The sequence below is a fragment of the Natrix helvetica genome (assembly GCF_964273705.1).
Source record: "Natrix helvetica genome assembly, chromosome: 16".
Taxonomy (NCBI): domain Eukaryota; kingdom Metazoa; phylum Chordata; class Lepidosauria; order Squamata; family Natricidae; genus Natrix; species Natrix helvetica.
Genome location: NC_138563.1, coordinates 10,805,868 through 10,832,845, shown reverse-complemented (window position 1 = coordinate 10,832,845; position 26,978 = coordinate 10,805,868). Strand labels below are relative to the sequence as shown.

General features: G+C 50.5%; 1 protein-coding gene across 1 annotated transcript; it reads left to right on the top strand.

The window, feature by feature from the left end:
* The first annotated feature begins 167 nt into the window (after positions 1–167).
* SART1 (spliceosome associated factor 1, recruiter of U4/U6.U5 tri-snRNP) lies at positions 168–25,334 on the top strand. The gene is made up of 20 exons (XM_081968339.1): positions 168–608; positions 7,205–7,262; positions 8,711–8,766; positions 10,849–10,975; positions 11,494–11,599; positions 12,497–12,574; positions 13,751–13,850; positions 14,617–14,762; positions 15,876–16,082; positions 16,308–16,426; positions 17,103–17,272; positions 17,785–17,915; positions 18,532–18,702; positions 18,964–19,074; positions 19,908–19,995; positions 20,111–20,201; positions 21,834–21,969; positions 22,845–22,934; positions 23,889–24,010; positions 25,097–25,334. The coding sequence occupies exons 1-20, from the start codon at positions 239–241 to the stop codon at positions 25,113–25,115; spliced, it is 2,496 nt and encodes an 831-aa protein (XP_081824465.1). The 5' UTR covers positions 168–238; the 3' UTR covers positions 25,116–25,334.
* The last annotated feature ends 1,644 nt before the right edge of the window (positions 25,335–26,978 follow it).

Genomic DNA, 26,978 nt, shown 5'->3' with positions numbered 1-26,978 from the left:
CCACCCCTTCCTAAAGCAGGAAGAAAATCCTCCCGCCAGCCCCAAAGCAGCCAGAGGAGGAACCATGCGTTGCCTAAGGAACCCATCTTTTATAGATCAAGGCCGCCGACCGGAGGGGTTTCCGCACGGACCGGAAGTGGGACTCCGCCCCCGGAAGTGGACCGCCGGCAACAAGGAAGCGCCGTTCTGCGCGGCCTCCGCTTGGGGAGGGGAGGGAGGGAGCCGCCATTTTCTCGCGATGGGCTCCTCCAAGCGGCACCGCGACCGCAGCGAAGCCTCCGAGGACTCCGCGCCGCCCGCGGCCTCTTCTTCCTCGGCGGGCGGCGCGGCCTCTTCCTCCTCCTCCTCGTCCCGCCACCGCGAGCACAAGAAGCACAAGCACCGCGGCGGCGGCGGCGGAGGCAGCGGAGGCAGCGAGCGACGGAGCAAGAGGAGCCGCAGCCGGGGCGAACGGAGCGGGCGGCGGGGCGGCGGCGGGGATGAAGCCGCCGCCTCCTCCTCCGCGCGGGGCAGCCGCAGCAGCGCCGCCGCCGGGCAGGAGGGCGAGACGGGGCGGCGGAGCCAGCGGGAGAAGCGGGACGAGGGCCACGAAGGCGCCCAGGGCGCAGGTGCAGACTCGGGGCGGGGCTGGGGGGGGCTTCTCAGCGGCCTACCTCGCAGGGGTGGCGTGAACGGGCAGGGAGCATCGGCAGTCCTCGACCTACGCCCACAAGTGGCCCCCAAATTTTGATAGTTAAGCGGACCCTCAGGTTTCAGCCGTTTTACGACCTTTCTGGTCAGGGTCGTTAAGTGAATCAGTGCAATTGATAAGTCAGTAACCCGGTTGTTTAAGTGATTGTGGCTTCCCCCGTGGACTTTGCTTGTCGGAAGGTCGCAAAAGTGGATTGTGTGATCCATGGGACATTGCGACCGTCATAACTGCGAGTCAGCTGCCAAGTGCCCGCACTTGATCACATGACTGTAGGTAGTCCTCAACTTAGGACAACATTTGACCTCAAATTTCTGTTGTGAGCAAGACAGTTTAAGTGAGTTTTGACCCTGTTTTACAATCTTTCCGGTCACGGTCGTTAAGTGAATCTCTGCAGTTGATAAAGTCAGTAACCCGGCTGTTCAAGTGAATGTGGCTTCCCCCCCCCCCCCCCCGGTGGACTTTGCTTGTGAGAAGGTCGCAAAAGGGGACCACGTGACCTCAGGGGACATTGCGACTGTTATAACTGTGAGTCAGCTGCCAAGTCCCCGCATTTGATCACATGGCCATAAGGACGCAAGTTTGAGGTGTGGTTGTAAGTCGTCGCTTATTTGCAGATGACACCAAGCTGGCAGGAATAGCCAACACTCCAGAAGACAGGCTTAAGATACAGAAGGATCTTGACAAACTTGAACATTGGGCAGTATCTAACAAAATGAAATTCAATGGTGAAAAGAGTCAGGTTCTACATTTAGGCAAGAAAAACGAAATGCACAGGTACAGCATAGGTGGTACCGTGCTCAACAGTAGTAACTGTGAAAGGGATCTTGGAGTCCTAGTGGACAACCATTTAAATATGAGCCAGCCATGTGCAGCAGCTGCCAAAAAAGCCAACACAGTTCTAGGCTGCATAAACAGAGGGATAGAATCAAGATCACCTGAAGTGTTAATACCACTTTATAATGCCTTGGTAAGGCCACACTTGGAATACGGCATCCAGTTTTGGTCGCCACGATGTAAAAAAGATGTGGAGACTCTAGAAAGAGTGCAGAGAAGAGGTACAAAGGAGATTAGGGGACTGGAGTTTAATGAAGAGAAGGACCAGGGGAGACATGGTAGCAGCCTTCCAATATCTCAGGGGTTGCCACAAAGAAGAGGGAGTCAAACTATTCTCCAAGGCACCTGAGGGTAGAACAAGAAGCAATGGGGGGAAACTAATCAAGGAGAGAAGCAACTTAGAGAACTGAGGAGAAACTTCCTGACAGTTAGAACAATTAATCAGTGGAACAGAAGTTGCCTCCAGAAGTTGTGAATGCCCCAACACTGGAAGACTTTAAGAAGATGTTGGATAGCCCTTTGTCTGAAACGGTATAGGGTTTCCTGCCTAGGCAGGGGGTTGGACTAGAAGACCTCCAAGGTCCCTTCCAACTCTGCTGTTGTATTGTATTGACCCCGGCTCTAAGGCGTCATTAGGAACCGTGATTGCAAGAAAGTTGCTTGATGTTTTTCTGGTCAGGTATAATTGTTAACTGTTGCGCATATGTTGACTTGACGGCTCCCCGGTTGTGCTAACATATGAATGAATTGGCTGACTCACGGAGAAAAGTGTCCTCCGGCGTATGGGGCATGGAGAAAGCTTTTGCTGTACTCGTAAGTGAAAGTGTGTTAGCTGTAACACTTAGCTGGGCCAACAGGCCCTTCTTGTGGTCTCTCATTTGGGCTATGCGCTGTACCTGGGAGAGCATCAAAGCGCAGCATCCTGGGTAGTTTTGTGCCAGTCCAAATTTGCACATTTGTCACTTCTTTGGAAGGAGCTGCATTGGTTGCCAGAATGGGTGAATTTGATTGAAATCACGATTGAAATCATTAGTAAAAAGGCTTGGTTTAAATCAACTCGATTTAAATCACATTTTTTAAACAGCCACCGTCATCTCTGTCCCGCAGCAGCTCCTCCTCTGACTTGCTGTTGACTCACCGACCGTCCCGTTCACTTTCATGGGACGGCTGGCGATGGGGCAGGGACACAACAAGGGGAGGGGCGTGACGGGCAGCAGGTGAGGGGATGCCCATTGACAGGCACTGCCCTGACGGATCTGAAATGTCAAGGGATCTTTAAATAAGGACTCATTCTTGCTGCTGGTTAAAATCTTTAATACGATTATTTGCAAACCAAATGAACGTTTCCTATTTTGCTTGCAGAGGTTGCATTCGTTGAAGGAGTTGCATAAATATTGCAGATTATACAGCCTCATGCGACACAGCTCATCTCCACTCCATGCTGAATAAACCAAATTATGAATCTATCTTAAATAGAAAACTACTCTTTGGATAGATTTTTAGTCCAAAAGCATTTTGTTAAAATAAATTAGATTTTTTTTAAAAAAATCTGATTTAGAGTAGCACTGACTAGAATAACAAGAGTTGGAAGGGACCTTGGAGGTCTTCTAGTCCAACCCTCTGCTTAGGTCATTTGCTTGACAACTGCGTCAAAGGTGTTAAAAGGGGGCAAACATTCATTTCACAAATGTTTTGTTTAGCAACAGAAATTTTAGGCCCAGTTGTCGTTGTGGGTTCACCCCACATGCTTCATCTTACACTTGGCTTAAACCTGTAGCCGCCTCACTGCATTCACATGTGACGAAATGCCTGAATTGCCTAATGTACTGTCCCGGCCTTCGTTGAATTCCCACAACCTATCGAGTGGCAAGCTTTCCAAAGGGATTTCTTTCTGCAAATCCTCATTCCTATTGAAAGCAGCCGAGTCGTCTTTCCCCAAAGAATTGCTGAAGCCTGGCTTTTCCCGAGAAGGCTCCGTTAGGCCTCTGGATGCAAAGAGGCTCATGAATTAGGGAGCAGGATGTAAGAGCCAAAGCGCTCTTCCTCCCCTGCTTTTCCCATGGAATGCACAAGGACTCCCTTATTTATTTAGCGTATGGCAAATGCATGGACATTAAAAGGTCAAAGGTTCCCCTCTCACATAAGTGCAAGTCGTTCCCGACTCTAGGGGGCGGTAATCATCTCCTTTTCAAAGCCGAAAAGCCAGCGCTGTCCGAAGACGTCTCCGTGGTCATGTGGCCGGCATGATTCTATTTTCTATTTTCTGGTTGCATTTTTTATTTTCTGGTTGCATCCCATAATTTTCATAGAAAATTAGGGGATGCAACCAGATATTTCCGTAAGGATAGAGATGCCAACTGCCCAGCTAGTAAAGGTAAAGGTTCCCCCTGCACGTAAGTGCTAGTCGTTCCCAACTCTAGGGGGGCGGTGCTCATCTCCGTTTCAAAGCCAGAGAGCCAGCGCTGTCCAAAGACGTCTCCGTGGTCATGTGGCCGGCATGACTCAACGCTGAAGTGGCACGGAACGCTGTTCCCTTCCCACCAAAGGTGGATCCTATTTTTCCACTTGCATTTTTTAACATGCTTTCGAACTGCTAGGCTGGCAGAAGCTGGGACAAGGCACGGGAGCTCACTCCGTTACGCAGCGCTAGGGACTCGAATGTTAACTACCCATCCATTCAAGGACAGGGTATTCTACGTTGAAAAAAATCAGACATTGGGCCAGTGTGAGTTCTTGATGGACCTTTGGTCACAAGTGTGGTGGATATTTTGTCGAGCACCACGGTCAAACTGAGGGGATCGAGGCAAGACCCCACTTAAGCAAGGAGTCCTGGCAGACGCCGTGTTGGCTGTGGATCAGAGTTGACCATTGCTGGCAAGGAAGGTCAAAACCTGTCACCGTTTGTGTAAGGTCATCTACGCAGCTACCCTCTATCTGGGCCTTCAGCAGCCCATTTGGCTTTCCACCATGTGTTGACGTCAAAGTTGTTAGACAGCTGTCGAGCGAGGGCCAGGGGGAGCTTCCTGGATTTGAGCCTGGCACTGAGGGGGATCCGTGTGGACAGGGAGAAGTGGCTTTCTCATAACTTTGTTGTACTCCTTCACGGAGGCTTCCCGCCTTCATAGAGCCGGTGATGCCGTGTGACTCCAGACGGGGAGCCAGCAAGTAGGAGTAGATTTTATGCAACCACTTAGGATCCCCGTTGTCAGCGTTCCAAATATCATGCAGAATTAAATCGGAGTCCAAGGCAGGGCTATCCTTAAAGTTCCAATTTAATAAGACAGACATTTATTTATTTATTTATTACTTGAACTTATTAGTCGCCCCCTCTCCCCAAAGGGACTCGGGGCGACGTACAAAAGTATTATATAGCGTACAGAGGAGGTAAGAATAAATAAATAAGTTACAATACCTAAAAAAGTTAAAACCCCAGTGAAATTAACCCTTAAAAACTAAAATTACCAATTAAAAATGCCCTGGGCTGGAGAGGTTGTAGTATTATGCCAGGTCAGCTAGTCGAAACAGGTAGGTTTTCAGCTTCATACGGAAGGAGCGAAGGTCGGTTGTTGTCCTGATGTCTGGGGGGAGGTCATTCCAAAGGGTGGGGCCCACTACAGAGAAGGCCCTACTTCTGGGCGCTGCCCTCTGGCACTCTCTGGAGGACGGCACCCGGAGTAGTCCCTCTCTGTGTGAGTGGACGGGTCGCAGGGATGTATGGGGCAGGACGCGATCCCGCAGGTAACTAGGCCCTGTGCCATGGAGTGCTTTGAAGGTGGTAACCAGACATGTTGGCACATCTGTGGAAACCCCAAATCTAAAAGCTTCCTGGGATTCCACCCAGTTGAAAGTTCATGATCTTATCCCCACACCCATAAATCCATCACATGGTCCAATCTTCTTTGGCCACGCTGGCATTTCCACCCAGCTGGTTCCGGTCAGGTGCAGAGGTGCGGGGACAAAAGATGACCTTGGCTTCTAGAAAGGAATGACAACAACACATTCCACAATTCTACTCCTTTCTATTCCTCACTCCCAATTACTACACTAATGAAACAGCATAGGAAAATAATAGAAAGTGTGGCAGGCCAAAGATCCTAAAAAAGGAATATGACTGCAGGCCTGACACCCATTGTATGAGGATGAGGAAGGGCTCGCTTCAAACAGGCGGCATCGGAGGATTTCCTCCCATTTTTCCATATAATTCCTGAATTTTGGACAAACCAGATTAACCCGGAGGTGACTTGAACCATCTGTAAATCTTCCAGGACGTTAAATGCAGTCGTCAAGTTACAACTGTTCATTTAGTGACTGCTCAAAGTTACGATGGCATTGAAAATAGCGATTTACAACTGTTGTTGTTGCAGCATGCCCCCCCCCCTTCCGTGGTCATGTGATCGGAATTTGGACGCTTGGTAACTGGCGTGAGCTTACGACGGTCGCAGGATTCCCCTGGTGCGACCTGACGGGGAAGCTTAACGGTTGGGTTCTTAACTTTACAGCTGCAGTGATTTGTGAACTGTGGCAAGCAAGGTCGTAAAATGGGCGGAAACTCGCTTAGCAACAGAAATGTTGGGATCAATTGTGGTCATAGGTCGAGGACTGCCTGCACTTGTCTCTGTTGTACACTATATTACAGGGGTGTCCAAACTTGGGAACTTTAAGACTTGTGGACTTCAACTCCCAGAATTCCCCAGCCAGCAGAGCTGGCTGGGGAATTCTGGGAGTTGAAGTCCACAAGTCTTAAAGTTCCCAAGTTTGGACACCCCTGCTATATTAAATTAAATTTGCCTCCAGAAATCGTGGGCGCTCCAACACTGAATGTTTTTAAGAGGAGCCCAGACAGTCACTTATCTGAAACGGTACATAGGTTCTCCTGCTTGAGTAGGGGGCTGGACTAGAAGACCTCCAAGGTTCCTTCCAGCTCATTCTATGCTAATTCTTTTTTTTAAAAAAAAATGTTTTTGCATTAAAAATGGTGGAGGCAAATATTCGTCTTCTCCCATGAGCCAAATCCCATAACAGGAATCTGGTTTTAAGTCAGAATGGTGAGACTCGAAGGAAGTCGAGGGAAGAGAAGTATGTCCCATGGGGCGGGCAGCTATGGCCTCTGTACGACTAATGGACTTCAACTCCCAGAATTCATGAGACAGCCATGTCCACAGATTGTAAAGCCCCCCCCCCCATTTTAGGGAGGGGCCTATTTCCTCCCTGAGTTTGCTTTTTGTCAGCTTAAAGCATTCGGTGCAGCAAAAATTCCAGCTGACACGGCAAGATCTAAATTGACAGCCGAAGTGGATTTGAGAGACTCCGTGTGTGCCATCAGACCGTGGGGTGCTGAACTGATAATAAATTAAATTAAATTCAGCTGTGGAAGAGGTAGCTGAAGAGAGAATATTCCTAGCCTTTCAACATTGACTATTCCTATTGCCTTGTCATTCCTCAGCTAGGACTCCTGTTTCAGAGCTCTTTCCTTGGTGGATGGATCTGAGGTGCCAACTGTGCAAACACTTCGCTTTTCTCTTTAGACACTAGACCGTTCTCAAAACTCCCAAAAGGAACTGAGATCTGACCATCCAGTTGTGCAAAAAAAAACCCACAAACAAACCCTGAAATAGTTGCCAACTCACAATCTTTACTCGGTGCTGACTAATTTCTCTCCCTGTGTTCATTCCCAAACAGCGGTTAGCTCAAAGTCTTCGTCCGGAGGAGACGCTTCGCTCAGCATTGAGGAGACAAAGTGAGTGAATTAAATCCATTGGGAAATTGGCATTCCACCCAGATTTATATCTCTGACACCCTTCTTGTAGCTAATCCTCTGCAAGTGTCTATGTCATGCTTCCAAATAAAAACCCCAACGAAAGTTCCATTTTATGAGAGATGTCCTCTTGGCACATCTGGGAAAGCCCAAATCCGAAAGCTTCCAGGTTTTCCCCACTCAAAAGAAAGTCCAAGAACCTACCCAGCACCCACATGTCCATCCCATGGCCCAGTCAGGGCCCTGTCCCAACTGCAGATGTTTCCCAGTCACACCCCTCCAGATGCAGGTCAAGGTGTCCTTGACTCTTCGGAGAAAGGAATGTTATTATGACTATATACCTCCCCGTATAACACCACCCTGCAGTCTGGGGTGCAGTTGGTGGGGATGGGAGGAAGAGAAGAGGCAAGCAGAGGTCGCTTATCTGCACTTGGGAAAAGCAGCTTCATGGCTGCCGGCTCTGTCCTTGTCCTGAAAGGCCTCGGATTTCCCCATAGAAGTCTGTCAATTAAAGAAAAAAGTCACCTTGAGATCCGTAGCAATGCGTTGAAGAGAGTCTGTCCCAACAGAAGATGGGTAGGTCAGGGTTGAACTGTGGGGACCTTGGTGCTCTCTGAGCCTGGTGGTTTCCTTGCAGACGTTTCATGGCCCAACTAGGGAACGTCATCCGTGCTAGAAGGGAGGGTGTTTAGGACAGGAGGAGGAGGAGGAGCGGGGAGAGGAGGGAGGAGAACTGTGGGGTCCTTGGTGCTCTCTGAGTCTTGTGATTTCCTTGAAGACATTTCATGACCCAACTAAGTAACATCATCAGTGCTAGAACTGGGGTTTGCAGAGAAGAGGAGGAGGACTGAGCTTGGCTGTTTCCTTGCAGACGTTTCATGGCCCAACTAGGGAACCTCATCAGTGCAAGAAGGGAGTGGGGTTCAGGAGGAGGAGGAGGAGGAGGTGGACTGTGGGGTCCTTGGTGCTCTCGGAGCTTGGCTGTTTCCTTGCAGACATTTCATGACCCAACTAGGGAACCTCATCAGTGCCAGAAGGGAGGCAGTTTGCTCTTTACATGCAAGCGTGGGTGAGAGTGAAGAGGGTTTCCTGGCAGTGAGGACAATCCCCCAGTGGAACGGCTTCCCTCCAGGCGTTGTGGGTGCTCCCTCACTTGGAGGCTTTCAAGAAAAGATTGGACCAACCATTTGATCGTGTCGGCGTAAGTCTCAGGGGGTTGGACTAGAAGGCCTCTGAGGTCCCTCCCAGCCCTGGGATCCTACGTTCCATTATTTGCTGTTTGATTTTCAGAGAGGAAAAGCCAATGAAGCGCTTTCAAGAAAACAGGGAGCACCAGGGACACCCCCCCACAGAGATTCTGTTTCCTGGTCCAACAACGGGTGCCCCAAATGACCTGCATTTTGTTGCTTTTTTCCTCTCTTTCTCAATAGTAAACTTCGAGCTAAACTTGGGTTGAAGCCTCTGGAGATCCACACAATCAAGAAGGGTAGGTTGGCCTTCCATCTTCTGTCCTTTTGCCACGGAGGCTTCGGTTCATTTGTCTTCTACTTACGTTCTTCAGGGGTCTGTGACAAGTTCTGTGTTATTTCACCTAATCCAATTTTTTTTTTTTTTTACTGTATGGTAGCAAGAATCTTCAGAGCTTGTAGGAATTATTTCATGGGGTATTTTCTCTGCTTCTTCAGCAGCTGTTTATCAGGTTTTCCCACTAAACTGGCAGCAATTTTGGGTCTGGACTGGCCCCCTTGCATCCTGCCTGCCAACGGTTGCTTTCCTTCTAAAATTAGTCAAGGCCTTCTGGAATTGTCAATATTCTCCTTTTTAACTACCTGCTTTAAAAGTCTGGAGATTCTCAGTCATCCAAGTCCTGGTCGTCCCAAAGGGGCTTTTTCAGGAGGCAACTGGACTTTCTGTTTTTTTCTTTGAAGATGTTTCGCTTCCCATCCAAGAAGCTTCTTCAGCTCTGGCTGGATGGTGGGGAATGGAAGGATTTACCCTCCTTGCAGACAGCTGGTCATTTGCATCCTTTTAAAGGGTCCTTGAGGCCACTTGGACCCCGAAAACACAGATAAACCTCCAAGTGGCCTCAGTGACCCACTAAAAATGATGCCAGCTGTCTGCAAGGAGTATAAATCCTTCCATTCCCCACCATCCAGAACTGAAGAAGCTTCTTGGATGAGAAGCGAAACGCCTTCAAAGAAAAACAAGGGAGTTCATTTCCTTTTTGAAAAAAGCACTTTTGGGACGCCCGCCTTAAAGTGGAACGGCAAGAAAGAAAAAGCCAGGATGAGAGTCCGAGGCAAAGGATTCCTCAAAGTTCCCATTGATGAAGAGAGCCATGTTGGCACATCTGGAAAAACCTGAATCTAGAAGCTTCCCAGTTTCTCCCACCCAGTTGAAAGTTCAAGATCTTTTCCCCCACACCCACAAGCCCATCCCATGGTCCAATCTCCCACTGCCATGCTGGCATCTTCCAGCCATCCAGTTCCGGTCAGGCGCAGAGGTGCAAAGACAAAGGATGACCTTGGCTTTCTAGAAAGAATGTTGTTATGGCTACCTATCATCTAACTCCGTACAATCCCATTTTCCCATCATAGAAAATGCATAGCAGAATAATAGAAAGTGTGGCAGGCCAAAAATCCCAAAGAAAAGATGGCTGCAGGCCTGACAGTCTCCTTGTTTGGGAGAGCGAACAGATGAGTGAACAGATGAGTGAACAGTTCAGTGTCTCTGCGTTTGCAGAGGCAGCTGCTATAAAAGCAGACTTTGGTTGACTTATTTTGTCCTTGAGCCCAGCTGGCACCTTACGTGTTTGCGGCTGGTGGAACTTGGACAATGCTGGGCTCCGTCCCCTTTAGTGTTCATCTAACACACTGATGGTGAACTTATGGCACGTATGCCAGAGGTGGCACTCAGAGCCCTCCCTGTGGGCACATGGGCCATCGCCCCAGCCCAGCTCCATTGCGTTTCTCCCACAAGGGGGGGGAGAGGGAGGGAGGGAAAGAGAGAGAGGAAGGGGAAGGGAGAGGGAGGGAGGGGGAGGGAGGGAGGGAAAGAGAGAGGGAGAGGGGAGGGGAAGAGGGAGGGAAGGAGGGAAACAGATGGAGGGAAAGAGAGAGGGAGGGGAAGGGAGGGAGAGGGAGGGAGGGAGGGAAAGAGAGAGGCAGGGGAAGGGAGGGAGAGGGAGGGAGGGAGGGAAAGAGAGAGGGAGGGGAAGGGAGGGAGAGGGAGGGAGGGAGGGAAAGAGAGGGTAGCAGAGAGAGAAAGGGGGGGAAGAGAAATGATATTACAAAAGTTTTATTGTTGCTAAACATAATGTTTCAAAAGCAGAAAAAAAAATGAAGGGGCATAAAAGTGCATTTATCACATTTTTTTCTTACAACAACTAGCTGAACTCTGCCCTGTTTATCATTATTTGAGGTAGTAAAGCTCCTGATTCAGGTGAAATTGCCCTGTTGGCACTTTGGGATTAATAAGTGAGTTTTGGGGTTCCCCATCACTGATCTCGGCTGCTTCAGCCCAGAGCCAAGCCTTGGTCTATCCCTCTTGTCTCCTCCTCCCCCTGCAGAGACCGGCAGCAAGGAGGACCCGGTGGCTGCGGAGGTCATCAACCCCATCGCCCTCAGGCAACGGGAGGAGATCCGGGAGAAGCTAGCGGCCGCCAAGGAGAAGCGGCTTTTAAACCAGAAACTCGGGTAGCCCTTTTGACTCTTCACTATTTGGAAACTGCTTCTAAATGGCAGGCAGTCCTCGACTTCACGACCCCAACTGAGCTGGTTATGTTGCTAAGTGGGACCTTAGTGAAGCAGACTTTGCTCGTTTTACGTCCTTGCCTGCCCCAGCTGTTAAGTGAATCACTGCGGTTGTTAAGTTAGTCACATGGTTGTTAAGTGAATCCGGCTTCCTCGTTGACTCTGTGGGTCAGAAGGTGGCAAGAGGAGATCGCCTGAGCCCAGGACACCGTCGTAAAGATGAGTTAGTCGCCAAGCCACAGAATTTTAATCCAATGACCTCAAGAGTCGTAAGTCACTTTTTTTGTAACTTGGAACAGTCATTAAACAAACTGCTGTAAGTCGAGGACTGCCTGTGTTTGCCTTACTATATGTGCTTTCTATATATATGCGGATCTGCTTTCTTAACTCCCGCCTTCCCTGGTCACCTCAGGGCCAGGATGAGAGCTTTCCGTAAGCGGCTGGTATTTTTGGGTCTTTAGGAAAATCAAATCCCTGGGCGAAGATGACCCCTGGCTGGACGATACGGCAGCCTGGATTGAGAAGAGCCGGAAGCTGCAGCTGGAGAAAGAGATGGCGGAGAAGAGGGTCAGTGCTGGGGGCCTTTTTAAGAAGAGAGTGGACCGCCTTGAGTTGGATTGGAAGACCTCCAAGGTCCCTTCCAGCCCTGGGATTCTTATGATTCTACCGCGGGGGTGACCAGCCGGGAGGGCAAGTTAATATTCAAGTGGGGTGTGTGTGTGTGTGCACAAACTTGGGTTTAGAAATTTCAAAATTATAATGTATGTGCATAATTCATACCTGGTATTTACTTTTGTAAGCGGTGCGATAATATATCAGAAGCGTTCTAGGGGTGCGGGGTACAGAAAAGGTTGGGAACCCCTCTTCTGTGGCAAGGCAGGGTCTCCAACTGTGGAAACTGTAAGACGTGTGGGCATCAACCCCCCAAATTCCCCAGTCAGCAATATTTGTGGGCACTGGCTGGGGGATTCTGGGAGTTGAAGTCCACAAGTGATGGCTGGGGGATTCTGGGAGTTGAAGTCCACGAGTGATGGCTGGGGGATTCTGGGAGTTGAAGTCCACGAGTGATGGCTGGGGGATTCTGGGAGTTGAAGTCCACGAGTGATGGCTGGGGGATTCTGGGAGTTGAAGTCCACGAGTGATGGCTGGGGGATTCTGAGAGTTGAAGGTGTGGACAAGCGAAAAGTTAAGCAGATGCTTTGGGCGCGAAAACTTTAGATCCGGTGTTTCTTCTACTGCGACCCCTTGGCTTTAGCACAGTTTAACTTTTGGCAAAAAGTAGCCTCGAAAGTCTCCCTTTTCTAGATGACAAAACTGGGACAGCTGACGACATCTTGAGTGACAGATGTCCTAGTCCTAATTGTGATCCTAAGTCCAGGATACTCTCCGTAGTGCCTTCCTCCAGATGCTTGGAGCAGCCCCTCCTCCCCTCTCACGTTTTGGGCTCCTTTGTTCCTCCAACAGGCCAAGCTCTTGGAGGAGATGGACCAGGAATTCGGCATCAGCAGCCTGGTGGAGGAGGAATTTGGGCAGAAGAAGAAGGTAAGAGGCCCCTCCTCATTTAACGGATGGTCGCTTAACGACGGTTCAAAGTTGTGATGGACCTCCCAAAAATGACTTGCAACCCTTCCTCGAAGGGACAACTGCCTCCCCCCCCCCCCCACACACACACAGCCTGGGTGTTGCGTGATCGTATTTTGGCAAGTGGATCACCTTTGCATCTGGTTGTAGCTTCTCACGGTCATGTGACTGCAATGTGTGTCCTTTTCGCTTAATGACTCCGTGATCCACTTAATGGCCACGGTGACACTGGCATTGTAAAATGGAGTCGGGTCAAGGGTGATCTGCTTAGCGACCATGAAGACTTAACAAGCCAAATCCCGGGCTGAGTTTTGAGGGGATTGCCTTGGCTTCCCAGCTCCAGGGTCTCCCCGTCCTTGCTGTCCCCCCTCAAGGTCCAAGGGAGAAATAGAGGACAGCTGGAGCCATCCCAGGTACCCTTTCAACGGCCACAATTGAGCCCACAGGTTATGTTGCTAAGCGGGACCTCAGTGAAGCGGGCTTTGCCCATTTTACGACCTTGGTTGCCCCAGCTGTTCAGTGAATCGCTGCGGTTGTTAAGTTAGTCACACGGTCGTTAAGTGAATCCGGGTCCTCATTGACTTAAGACTGGCCTTTACAATCCACTTCTCAGGGCCCCCCCACTGACCCCTCTCTTGGCCCAGCCCACCTCGCAGGGTTGTTGTTGGGAAAATAAGAAGGAGGAGGTGGGTATATTGGCTACCTCCAGTCCTTTGTAAAAGTAATTGCGGTGGGATGCAAGACCCAAGGACCGTTTTTTCTCCCTCCGTGCCGTCACTCTGCTGAACACCTAATTCCCGCAGCCTAAGGATATTTGCTCATGTAGTAGGGCCCTCATCTTTCCTAATACCTTCTCCCATTGGTATCTTGTGATCGATTACTTTGTTGCTTGTATGTGCACTGAGAGCTTATGCACCGGAGACCAATTCCTTGGGTGTCCAATCACTCTTGGCCAACAAAGAGCATTCATTCATAACAACAAATTAAAAAAAATACATTCTTCCTGCTGAAAGACGCATCTTTTCGGCAGCTCCTTGATTTCTCACCGCTGTTTCTCGCCTTCCCAAAGCTGGAGGTTTCCCTCCATGCCTCCCCTGCCTCTTCTGATGCCTGTTTCTGCTCTCTGGCTCCCAACAGGTGGGCTACAGTGCCCAGGACCTCAAGGGCCTGACTGTGGAGCACACCATTGACTCCTTCCAGGAGGGACACACCGTCATCCTGACCCTCAAAGACAAAGGTAGGAACTTTTGTGGCCCATCAGACTCAGACAGAGAGGAGGGTTGGGGAGGAACCTGGGCCAGTCCTGGAGTTTGGGGAAGGCTCTTATGAGGGCTCTGCGTCGGAGGCAGGGAGGGGGCCAGAGCCATATTCCAGTTATCAGCTGCCTTCATAGTCAGACATCAGTGGGGCAGACAAACAGCTGGAGCCTGTTCCCAGGGTGCGCATGCGCAGAGCTGCCAGAGGAAGGGAACAGCTAAGGAACAAGGGTGGACTTGGGAGTAAAGCCACAGGTGGACGTTGAATGGCCCCTCCCAGAGGAAATAAAAGAGGAGCAACAGGGGAGTGGAGTTTGCAGGAGACAATGAGTTCGTATTATTCGAGTGAAGAGTTGCTTATCTGAGATTGTGCCTCACAGAGATTCCCGGCCAAGTATTTCATTGTACAGCATTGCAATTAGAAGCCATCAGCCTGGCAACGCTCCAAGGACTGATAAGGTCTGTGGTTGCAATTCACCCTTGAAAGACTGTTTGCAGGGACTTTGCTGGATGGGAATGCAAGGAGTGCACATTAGCCAAATAGAAAGGGATTTTTTGGGGGGGGACAAAGAGTCTGTTTCGTGATTTGGCGAAGCCTAGGTCAGAACAGGAACCGCCTCTCCCCCCACTCCAGAGCTGGCCCAGCAGGTGTGGCAACTGGTTTGGGGTGCCAGTCCCGGGGGAGGGGGAGCAGCAGCGTTCTCCCATGGTTCTCCTCCGGTTGACCCCTGATTTCCCTTCCTTTAGGTGTCTTGGAGGAGGAAGGTGGCGATGTGTTGGTGAACGTCAACATGGTGGACAAGGAGAAGGCCAAGAAGAACGTGGAGCTGCGCAAGAAGAAGCCGGAGTACAAACCCTACGAAGAAGAGGAGAGCGTGGACGACATGGTGGTCGTAAGTCTCCCTCCGTCCTCTTCCTGGTCTCCACAGCAGCTTCCACAAACGTGAAGGGGTAGATGAGGAGTTTCTCCACCTTCACCACTTTAAGATGTGTGGACTTCAACTCCCAGAATTCCCCTGACAGACAGGCGATGGAGAGAACCTTCCGTAAAGCAGATGCCAGAGCAGAGCAGGCGTGCCTCCTGCCGTTGGCCAAATAGACCCTTAGACCAGGGATGGCAAACTTTCTTCTTATGGCGTGCCCACTCAGTCTCCCCGCCCAGCTGTGCATGCGTCTGCGACCCATGCCCGGTTTTCCTGAAGCCTGGGGAGGGCAAAAACGGCCACCCCTGGCCCTCTGGAAGGGCAAAAAATCAGCCCCAAATATGGCTCCCCTATGCCATGGGTTCGCCATCATGGCCTTAGACGTATATACCGTTTCCCAGTGCTTTACAGTCCTGTAAGCGGTTTACTTAGGACCCTCTCTGGATTTACAGAGTCAGCCTCTTGCTCCCAACAATCTGGGTCCTCATTTTACCCACCTCGGAAGGACGGAAGGCTGAGTCGACCTTGAGCTGGTCAGGATCGAACTGCTGGCAGTGGGCAGAGTTTGCTTGCAGTTCTGTGTTCTAACCATTCCAGGCGGGCAAGGAAGGAAGGAAGGAAAATAGCATTAGCCCTTAGACTTATATCCCACTTCACAGTCCTTTTACAGCCCTCTAAGCGGTTTATAGAGTCAGCCTATTTGCCCCCAACAATCTGGGTCCTCATTTTACCCACCTCGGAAGGACGGAAAGCTGAGTCGACCTCGAGCCGGTCAGGATCGAACTGCTGGCAGTGAGCCATGAGTTAGCCCTGCAGCAGGACTGCATTCTAACTGCGGCTCAAACGTAAACCCATAGCCAGATCCGATGGGACAGGCAAACGTTCACTGTTGCATGTAACGTGGTTTTTTCTTTTGGATGTAAACCCGGCCTTTGGGCTTTGCCGATTGTGGTTTCTGTGGCCCTGTGTGTCCAGCCCAGCCGCCATTTTGCAGGCAGATGTTTGGGCCGAAAAAGCAGAGCCTTGAGCCCCATATCCCCCCACCAAAGCCCCCTGTGAGTCACCCCCGCTTTCTCCCCTCAGTTCAAGCACAAGGGCGTCCTCTCCAAGTACGACGAAGAGATCGAGGGGGAGAGGAAGAAGTCCTTCAAGCTGGATGCAGTGGGCATGGCGGACGGCTCCCGGGAACGGGAGCTGCAAAACATCCGGGAGAGCCTGCAGAGTCGGGCCCAGTCACTGGACCTGCCCAGCCTCCACCTGGCCTCGGAGTACTTCACCCCAGAAGAGATGGTAGGGTGGGTGAGAACCCCCACGGGTTGGGGGAGGCAGACCCCAGAGGCTGGCAGCCGGAGGAATAGCCCTGGGGTGGCAGGGGAAGGGGCCCAGGCGGCCTGGGTCCCCTACCTTGGAGGGGCTGGGAGGCAGGCGCCACTGGGGCCGTTTGGGTAGCGGGGGGCTCAGCCCAAGGGACCGCCCTGCCGGACTCTTAGCCTGCCTTCCCCTCCTCCTCTGCAGACCACTTTCAAGAAGACAAGGCGACGGGTGAAGAAGTTACGCAAGAAGGAGAAGCCGATTAAGGCGGACGACCTGATGTCCTTCGGCATCGAGAGCAACGAGCGGGATTTCGGGTCCAGGTCAGGGTCAGCCGCGTGGCTGCTGGCACGTTTCCTCTTCGCCCTGGGTAGACCGGGCCAAAGTGATGCAGGCCAGCCCCTTAACATTTGCTAGGACGGATCTGACCACATCGCGGGCTGGAAATGCAGCCCACGGACCTTGATTTAAAGGATTGGTCCCCCACCCCCTGTCTTGGGAATTCACCCACATTTGCACAATTGGACCCCGAGATAATCTCAATTCCACTTAAGACGGGGTGTCCAAACTTGGGAACTTTAAGACTTGGCTGGCTGGGGAATTCTGAGAGTTGAAGTCCACAAGTCTTAAAGTTCCCAAGTTTGGACACCCCTGACTTAAGAGGTCAAACTCAGGGTAGGGTCCGAATCCTTCACCACCCAGTGAAGGCGGTGTGGAGAGAGCCATGGGGTGTGGCCGTCCTCCCATGCCTGCTGTGGTGTCCCTTCGGCCAGAAAACCGGCAGAGGGGAACAGCTGTGTCTCCGGGCCTTTTCCTCCCTTGCGCTCACGGGGATGCTTGATGGCAGGAGGTGGGTTCACACAAATTCCCGAGCCAACGTGGGTGGCAGTTAAGGTGTTACGGTGTGAAGGCCTTAACCCAGGTCAGGGTTGATCACGGGTGGGAAGCTTCTTCACCCCCTTCTTCTCATGCCTGACCCACTTTGTTCTGCCTCCCTAGGATCCGGGGCCGAGGTAAACGGCGGGCGCCTGTGAAAGAGGAGGAGGAGGAGGAGGAGGAGGAAGAAGAAGAGGAGAGATCCCTGGTCAGCAGCAGAAATGGGGCAGGAGAGCAGCTGATCCAGTCCGATGACATCCGGGTAGAAAAAATGGAGATCAGCAGCGAGGATGGTGAGTATTGCTGGAATTCAAATGCTGGGGCAACCGAATGGCATCTGGAGTGGATTAAATCTGGATCTTATACACTGAATGCAGCATTTCTGGCCTCCCGAAACCCCCCCCCCCAATTGCAAAAATGGACGTCCAGAGGGTTTGGGAGGCCTGCAAAATGCCCCTGGGGGGCTGGGGAGGGCAAAAACTACCAATAAAAGGGGCCTTTTTTTTGCTCGTCCCCTCCTCCTCCAGCCCCCAGGGACACTTTGCCAGTCTCCCAAACTCTCTGCATGCCCCATTTTTCACAAAAGAAACCGAGGCCTGCAGACGGTTATAATAATAATCATGAAACATCTGGAAGGCAACAGCCAAGCTCGGGGGGCACCGGGGACCCCACGATTAATCTCTCTGGCAGCCATTGTTGGGCGTTGCTAGTGTTTAAGCCAACGAGGAACCTGGGTCAGGCCTGGACTGGCTCTCTGGGGTGGGGGAGAGAGGAGAGCTGAGTCTTTTTCCCCCCGTGTGGGCAGAGGATGCCATGGAAGGCCCCGGCTCTCCCCCTCTGCTGGAGGAAGACGAGGCCGAGATGGAGCTGCAGAAACAGCTGGAGAAGGGGCGGAAACTACGGCAGATCCAGCTGTTGAAGGACAGCGGTGAAAAGGTGAGGGGCACGCAGAGAAGGCCAGAGGTGCCTCTGCCATGTGAAGTGGGGCACAACGGAGCGGCTCTCCCTTCCCACCGGTCCCCAGCCTCCCTCTCCACATTTCAAACTGCCCCATGTGTTGCATTGGACCAACTCTCCATGTTGACATTCTCTCTCTCTCTCTCTCTCTCTCTCTCTCTCTCTCTTCCTCCCTCCTCCTCCCTCTCTTTGTCCTCCCCCCCCCCCTCTCTCAATAGTTGTGTGTCACATCTATTCATCTCTGCCCCCAGCCTTTTATGCTCAGAGCTAGGGTGGGACTTTGCTAGCAGTGTTGGCTCTTCCGTCCCAAGGACTGGCCCATAGATTTCCACTGCTCTCCTCTCCTCTGCCTTCTGCGCATCAGCGCGTCAGGCACTGGGCCCAGCTGTTCCTCCTCTTCCTCATCAGCCACCTCCAGACCTGGGGGCTGTTGACTCTGCATCTGAGGGCTGACGGATGGACCAGGCTCCCTCCCTCCCCTCTCTCCCTCTCCCCCTCTCCCCCTCCCCCCCCTCTCTCTGCCAGCTCCTCGGACACAAGTCCAATTTTGTTGATGCGCTAAGGCTGACCTCTCACCTCTCACTGGCCTTTCCAGGTGGTCGAAATCGTGCGGACCCTGGGGCGCAGCCGGACCCAGGAGGACGATGCTGAGCTCGAGAAGAAGGGAGCCATTGTCTTCAACGCCACCTCCGAATTCTGCCGCACGCTGGGGGAGATCCCCACCTATGGGCTGGCCGGGAACCGGGAGGAGCAGGAAGAACTTCTGGTAAAACCTTCTGGGGCGGGGAGACTACTTTAGAAAGCAGGGTAGAGGGACACATTTTTGAGAGGCATGGCATTAGTCACAGTCACCCACACTGTAGTCACCTCCTGTCTTGACTACTGCAATGAGTTGCACATGGGGCTGCCCTTGGAAAGGATCTGGAAGCTGCAGCTGGCTCAAAACAGTGGTTTTCTTGCGTGGCCAACTGGGGTCCACAGAACAGCCCTTCCTCACGTCTCCCTTCCTCTCTCCCCCCCCCCCCAGGACTTTGAACGCGACGACGAGAGGTCAGCCACCGGCGGCTCTGACTCGGATGGCGAGGAGAACATTGGCTGGAGCATGGTCAACCTGGATGAAGAGAAGCACCAGCAGGATGTAAGTGGGGTTTGGCGGGAGGGTCTCCAAGGCTGGCTGGGATGCTGGGAGTTGAAGTCCACTCATCTTCAAGATGGAGAAACACGGCGCTAGATCACCGCTTCTCCATCTCATCCCCTTTAAGGGGAGTAAACGTCAACTCCCAGAATTCTCTGCTGCTGCCTGGGGAGCTCTGGGAGTTGAAGTCCACCCGTCTTCAAGTTGTCGAAATTGAGAACCGCTGCTCCAGATGGCTTCAACTCTCAGAGTCCTCAACCATGCCCCAACAGGCCAAGGAAACCGGGAGGATGGTGTTGGCTACGTCAGGGTTCCAGATAGCATCCAAAATTAAATCAGAGTCCGAGGCAAAGTATTGCTCAAAGTTCCAGTTGATGAAGAGAGCCACGTTGGCACATCTGGGAAAACCCGATTTTTTTAAAAAACAATTTTTATTTGTTTTTGAACAAGGACAAACAAACATAAAACCCGAATCTGAAAGTGTCCGGTTTTCCCCACCCAGTTGAAAGTGCAAGATCCTGCCCCCCACCCACAAGTCCATCCCATGGTCCCATCTCCCACTGCCACGCTGGGAGCTTCCACCCATCCAATTCCAGTCAGGTGCACAGGTGTAAAGACAAAGGATGACCTTGAGCTTCTAAGAAGAATGTTGTTATGGCTACATATCACCCAACTCCATATAATCCCCCCTCCCATTTTCCCACCATAGAAAATGCATAGTAGAATAATAGAAAGTGTAGCTGGCTAAAGATCCAAAAGGAAAGATGGCTGCCAGCCTGACAGGCTTGTTTGAAGGATGTTGGCTGTGATCAAACCTGTCTTCCTCTGTTCTGCAGTTCTCCACCTCGTCCACCACCATCCTGGATGAGGAGCCCATCGTCAACCGGGGCCTGGCTGCCGCCTTGATGCTGTGCCAGAACAAAGGTAAGCAGGACGGTGCCCTGGGTTCAAATCAGGCTTCTCTGCTCACCCGCTCCCTTGGTTGATCCGTTGCTGGACGTGCGGATGACTGGGCTTTCCCTTGGTCTTCTTTTCCCAGGCTTGCTGGAGACCACGGTGCAGAAGGTGGCACGGGTGAAGGCGCCCAACAAGTCCCTGCCCTCGGCTGTTTATTGCATTGAGGACAAGATGTAAGTGGGCGAGAGAGCGAGAGAGAGAGAAGGTCTCCCTGGCACCGTTTTATGATTCCTTTATGTATTGATTCATTCGTTTCATATTTCATTTCATAGTCATATTCATTATTTATTCATTTATTATCTCATTGCTAGCTGATAACTCGGCGTTGCCCAGGTGTTTGTTTATAGGGGGAAAATGTCCAGGCCAAACGTAATTTCTAACGTTGGATTTTCCCCCTTACCAGAGGGAGCCCCCTTGTGGAGTACTGTGGAGCCGTTACCATGACAACTCCACTGCACTATACAGTTGAAGCCATTTTACGGCAGTACACTAGAAGACATTTTAAGGCACAACAGGCTGTATCTTAACAGAGCACATATCCCGAGGGGTGTTAGGGGTTTCTTACCCCCACAGTATTTGTCTCCAGAGTCATCTGAGTACCAAGTTGGGTTGAAATTGCTGGAGGATTTCCAGAATTATGCTGAAACGTACACACACACACACACACACACTTTTATATACTGTATTTTTCTGCGTATAAGACGCACCAAGATCTTGAAGAGGCAAATTAAAAAAAAAAAAGTTTTTGCACCCTGCAGGCCTCCCAAAAATGACCCATTTTTCGCAAAAACGGGCCCGCTTTTTGTCAAAAAAAAAAAAGGGGGGGGGATGCATAGCCCTTAAGAGGCTTATTGAGTGCTCCTGGGGGCCGGGGGGCCAAAACGAGCAAAGAAATTGCCTGTTGTTCACTCACTTCTGCCCTCCCCAGCCCCCAGGAGTTCTCTGAAAGCCTCCATAAGGGTTTGCAAAGCTATTTTTGCGGAGGGAGCGGGGTTTCTGGAGGCCAAAAAAAATGCTGTATTCGGTGTATAAGACGCACCCAGATTTTCACCCTCTCTTTTGAGGGGAAAAGGTGCGACTTATGCTTCGAAAAATACAGTATATAGATTTGAAATTATTTCATCAATTATTATTTATGCGCTATTATTACTCTCTTTTATTATTTTCTACTTCTCGCTTTTATTGGCTGTACGCTTAATGTTCGTTTCTGTGGTTACTTGGCCAAATAACTAAATCAAAAGTTACGTTTAGAGGGCAGAGTTGGTTCTCACTGGACCAGGAGTAGTCCTCAACTTACAACCATTCATTTAGGGAACATTCAAAGTTACAACAGCAGTGAGTAAAGGGACTCACAACTGGTCCTTGCGCTTAGATTGGATGCAGCATCTCCACAGTCTCAGAGGATCAAAAATTCAGGTGCTGGCAAACGGGCAGGTGTTTAGGACGGGTTGCAGCATCCCGAGGTCACATGATCACCTTCCCAGCCAGCTTCCGACCAGCAAAGTCAGTGGGGGGAGCCCGGTTCGTTTAACGACCACCGTGACTCTCCTGCAGCGGCTGACTTTAACAACACGGCAAACAAAGTTGTAAAATCAGGCGTGCCTCCTTTGGTTAGCAACGGAAAGTTTCTTCCCAATTGTTGTTGTAAGTCGAGGACTACACCTGCGTTGTGTGTGCAGAAATGAGAGTTGTATTATGTGTGTGTGTATGTGTGGGGGTGCATCCAGCATCTGCTCCCTCCTTTGGCTCAGCCAATGGGATTGCCAGGGAAGGTGAGACCGCTGCGTGTCGTTCCCCCACCCCAGGGCCATCGATGATAAATACAGCCGGCGGGAGGAATATCGGGGATTCACTCAGGACTTCAAAGAAAAAGACAGCTACAAGCCGGACGTGAAGATCGAATATGTGGACGAGACGGGACGTAAACTCACCCCCAAGGAGGTACTGGGAACCCCCAGGGGCCTTTTCCAAAGGGGAGTGGGCTTAACACTTTCCCTTCGCCCCCCCCCCCCCCAGGGCAGAACCTTTGCTGCTAATGCTTGTTGTTGTCATCGTTATTCCAAATGAATCCACTCTTATTGTAAGAATCAGATTTTTAAGACTTCGTGGATGCCTCTCTAAAAGATCAAAATGGTTTGGAGCTGTCTGTCTATTTATCTGTCTGTCTTATTATTTGATTTTTATCTTGCCTTTATTACTTCACAACTAATTCAAGCTGGCAGACATCCCTAACACTGCTTCCTCTGCCTAATTTCCATACAAAACCAATCCAGTTGATTGCACTAGAACTCACGTCTCCTGGTGATCGGTCCAAAATCACCCAGTTGGCTTTCATGCCTAAGGCAGGACTACAACTCACCATCTCTTGGTGATCGGCCCAAATTTCATGCCTAAAGCAGGACTACAACTCACCATCTCCTGGTGATCGGCCCAAAATCACCCAGTTGGCTTTCAAGCCTAAGGCAGGACTACAACGCACCATCTCCTGGTGATCGGTCCAAAATCACCCAGTTGGCTTTCATGCCTAAGGCAGGACTACAACTCACCATCTCCTGGTGATCGGCCCAAAATCACCCAGTTGACTTTTGAGAACTTACGACTCCTAGTGATTGGCCCAAAGTCATCCAGTTGGCTTTCATCCTTAAGGCAGAACTAGAACTCATGTCTCCTGGTTTCTAACCCATTGCCTTTACCCTTAGACCAAAGGCATCGCATCACTCTGTAGACCAAAAGCCGTAGCCGCCTTCCTTTGCCTCAATGCCCACCCTATTGGGTGGAGTCTGTCTTCCTTTTAACCAGGTGTCTTTGTGTGCCAGGCCTTCCGCCAGCTGTCCCACCGCTTCCACGGCAAAGGTTCTGGGAAGATGAAGACCGAACGGCGCATGAAGAAACTGGACGAGGAAGCGGTGAGTGATGAGGGGGTGGGGCTGGTGAAGTCTTTCTGTGGAGTAGCCGGCCTTATCCATCCCTTCATCCAGACTCTCTCCAATTGAACGAAGTGCCTCTTCTGACCCAGCTCCCCAAACAGGACCAGGCCTCTGAAGTGAACTCAAAGATTCCTACAATGCACCATTTTGCCCAACTAAAGGTTACAGACACAAGAATGTAAATAGGATAGGGACCAATGTTTCTGTAAGGACTTGCCTCTGCTTTCCCCTCAAGAACGTAGAACTCTTGAAACAGGCAGCATTTCAAAAGGAGCTTTTCTTGGGAGATGGCGATAGCAAGAAGAATAGGCAGGATCTGAAGTTCCCGCTCAAAACCATTAAACGTCGTAGAAACCCCTCCCTTCTGTCCAGTCCGAAAGTGAGCCAGTTCACAGGTGTGAAGTTGTCGTGAGAACCTCCAGCTAAAAAGGGGATAAGAAGCTGTTCTCAGATGCCACTTGCTCGTCCCTCCAAGAGCTGAGACAAAACAGGTGGCCCCAGGCTCCCCCCTCCCCATTCCCAGGAAGGCACATCAAAGTTTAAGGAAAGACCAGAACCAGGAAAGGTCATAAAATGTCACCCAGGCGATGGGGATCTATGAGGACCTGACAATTTCTCAGTTTTGGCGATTTTAAGGCGCGTGGCCTTCCAAGTCCCAGATTTCTGGGAGTTGAAGACTACACATCTTAAAGCATGCCGGCTGGGGAATTCTGGGAGTTGAAGTCCTCACAGCTTAAAAGGTGAAGAAACTGCGGTGCAAAGGGTACCAAGTCCACCCCTGAGGAGTTGGGAGCTCCGTCTGGAATCGTCCCTTAGGAAGGAGGACTCTTTTTTACACCTTCCTATGTTGCGTGCCAAAGTCGACACCAGCCGTGAGGGGGAAGCAGGACGCAGGGAATATCGATTGCCATGCTCTCTCTCTCTCTTTTCCAGCTCTTGAAGAAGATGAGCTCCAGCGACACCCCGCTGGGGACGGTGGCTTTGCTGCAGGAGAAGCAGAAAGCTCAGAAGACGCCGTACATCGTGCTCAGTGGCAGCGGGAAGAGCATGAACGCGTAAGGATGCGTGGGGAGCACGTACGAGGGGGTGGTTTTCATAGCTGGCCACCAGCTCCTGTGAAGAGAAGGGATGGTCTTCTCTGAAGTCAAGATCACCAGATGGCTGGCTTGGCTGTTCCCCAATGTTCCCTCCTGCTTTTGTTGGGAGTGAAGCAGAGAATTATGGGGAAAAGACCATACCGAGTGGTGCTTATTCCTCCCTTAATTTGGTTATGGCCCCTTGCAGGAAAAGGAATTTGAGGGACGCCTGTTTACATCTGAAATCTCTTCTAGTCATTCCTCTAACTTGGCATCTCAAGAGGTTCACCCTTTCTATTCACCTTCTAAACCAGATCCTCCTAAATTTATGGGCTCCTCACTGGTTGGTCCAACACCCCAGATGTGGTTCTAACATCCCTGGAGAGGATGAAGTTCTAAACCAGAAGTTTTCAATCTTGGCAACTTTAAGACTGATGTCCCGAAGGGGCTTTTTCAGGAAGCAACTGGACTTTCTGGGTGGTTGTTTTTTTCTTTTGAAGACGTTTCGCTTCTCATCCCAGAAGCTTCTTTAACTCTTGACAGGATAGTGGGAATGGAAGGATTTATATTCCTTGTAGACAGCTGGTTATTTGCATCCTTTTGGAGGGCCGTTGAGGCCACTTGGAGGTTTATCTGTGTTCTCAGGGTCCAGGTGGCCTCAACGACTCCCTCAAAGGATGCAAAGGACCAGCTGTCTGCAAGGCGGGTAAATCCCTCCATTCCCCGCCATCCAGCCAGAGCTGAAGAAGCTTTTTGAATGGGAAGCGAAACATCTTCAAAGAAAAAACCAGAAAGTCCAGTTGCCTCCTGAAAAAAGGACCTTTGGGACAACCATGGATGGCTGGGACTCTCTACAGACCTCAAGACTTATGGACTTCAACTCCCAGAATTGCCCAGCCAGCATGGAGTTGAAATCACAAGACTTAAAAATTGCAAACATTGAACCCTCCTGGTTAGGGCATCCCGAGAATAACTCCTCCGAAAGATCTTTCCCAGTTGGGTGGGTGGAGATGACTTTTGGGGCATCTTCCACTAATTGTGTGCTCTCTCTCTCTCTCTCTCCAGAAACACCATCACAAAGTGAAGCACCAACTTCCTGTCGCTGGTGGGAAGGCTTTGGATGCCGTTCTCCTTGTGGGATGTGCAAGGATCGGCTCCGTCCGTTGCTCTTGGTGGGAATCTTCCTTCACCGGGCCTGCGCTCACCGGCCTTCTGTGTATATAGTTGTGGGGCTGAGTTTTTAAGCAGCTTTTGTATCCCTGTGTGAAACCAAATCGCTGTAATAAAAATAGATGAGACCTCATTCGTGGAAGCCTTTTCTTTCTGCATTCAATGGAGGAATAATTTTGAAGTTTTTGGGGTGCGGGAAAGAATAGCAATAGCACTTAAGACTTACCGTATTTTTCGGAGTATAAGATGCTCCGAAGTATAAGAGGCACTTAGATTTTGGGGAGGAAAACAAGGGGAAAATATCTGCCTCCCAGCAATTTGCCTCCTTGCAACAAACAGCACAGACAATATACGCTGTTTGTAGTGTTATATTTCAGACTATACTTGTACAGATGCTGTTAAAATCGATGTGGCTTTCTGGAAGTATAGTTATTCTCTGCTATTTAAAAGAATATCACTTTTTAAAACAAGAGCACTGGGCCTCTTCAGATCAAGCGTTTATTTTAAAAAGCTGCTCCATTTTGTTAAGTTGTCTAGAATAATAGTAAAGCAGCCTTTAAAAAATAAGTCTAATAATTTGAACATTCTAGAGGCATTTATAGTTTTGACTTCCCTCCTTGCAGCAAACAGCCTGATTAGCACAAGAAAAAAAAATCTGCCTCCCAGCAATTTGCCACCTGGAGCAAACAGCAAGTTTCACTTTCAATTTCTCCCGATCATCAGCTGTTTCAGGCTGCAGGGGTTGCTATAGCTTATTGAAGCCTCCACAAGCCCCATTTTCCCAGTTTTCTGCAAGGAGGTAAATTGCTGGGCGGCAGAGGCCAAAGGGTGGGGGCTGGTGGGTGGGTGGGGCTACATTCAGTGTATAAGACGCACCCAAATTTTCACCCTCTTGGGGGGGGGGAGGTGCATCTTATACTCTGAAAAATACGGTATACACCGCTTCACAGTTCTTTTACAGCCCTCTCTAAGCGGTTTACAGAGTCAGCCCCTTGCCCCCAACAATCTGGGTCATTTCACCAACCTAGGAAGGCTGAGTCAACCTTGAGCTGGTGAGACTTGAACTCCTGGCAGTCGGCAGTCAGCCTGCAATTCTGTATTCTAACAACTGTTGGGCGGGGCGGGGGCAAGAGCAAGAGCACTTAGACTTAGGTACCGCTTTGAGGTGCTTTCCAGACCTCTCTAAGCAGTTTACAGAGTCAGCCTCTTGTCCCCAATAATCTGGGTCCTCATTTTACCGACCTGGGAAGGATGGAAGGCTGAGTCAACCTTGAGCTGGTTCAGGATCGAACTGCTGGCAGTGGGCAGAGTTAGCCTGCATTCTAACCACTGCGCCACCTACGGCTCATATATTAACCCCTACACGGTTAAAGAAGGAAGTGCAGTTTTTTTCTCCTGCCTGGCTTCCAGTGGCTGTTTGGTTGGAGGGATGAGTTACCCCAATTTCATGGCTGGTTTATTTTATCACGTGAAACCAGAAAACTGGGTTAATTGAATAAACTGATTCATATAACTGAATCAGCATCCAATCGTGTTTCAAAGATACACCACTCCACACATTAAATGGGTTTATGTACAGGGTCCTTGGTGTTCTGTGAGGTTGGTAGTTTTCTTACAGACGTTTCATTACCCAATTACGTAACGTCTTCAGTGCTGGGGATGGATAATGAAACTTTTGCGAGAAAACACCAAGCTCGGAGAGGACCAAGGAGCCCAAAATTCAGCCTATGAGCTATGTATTCTAGTGGTTAGAAATGTCTTTCCCTCTCTCCCTCTC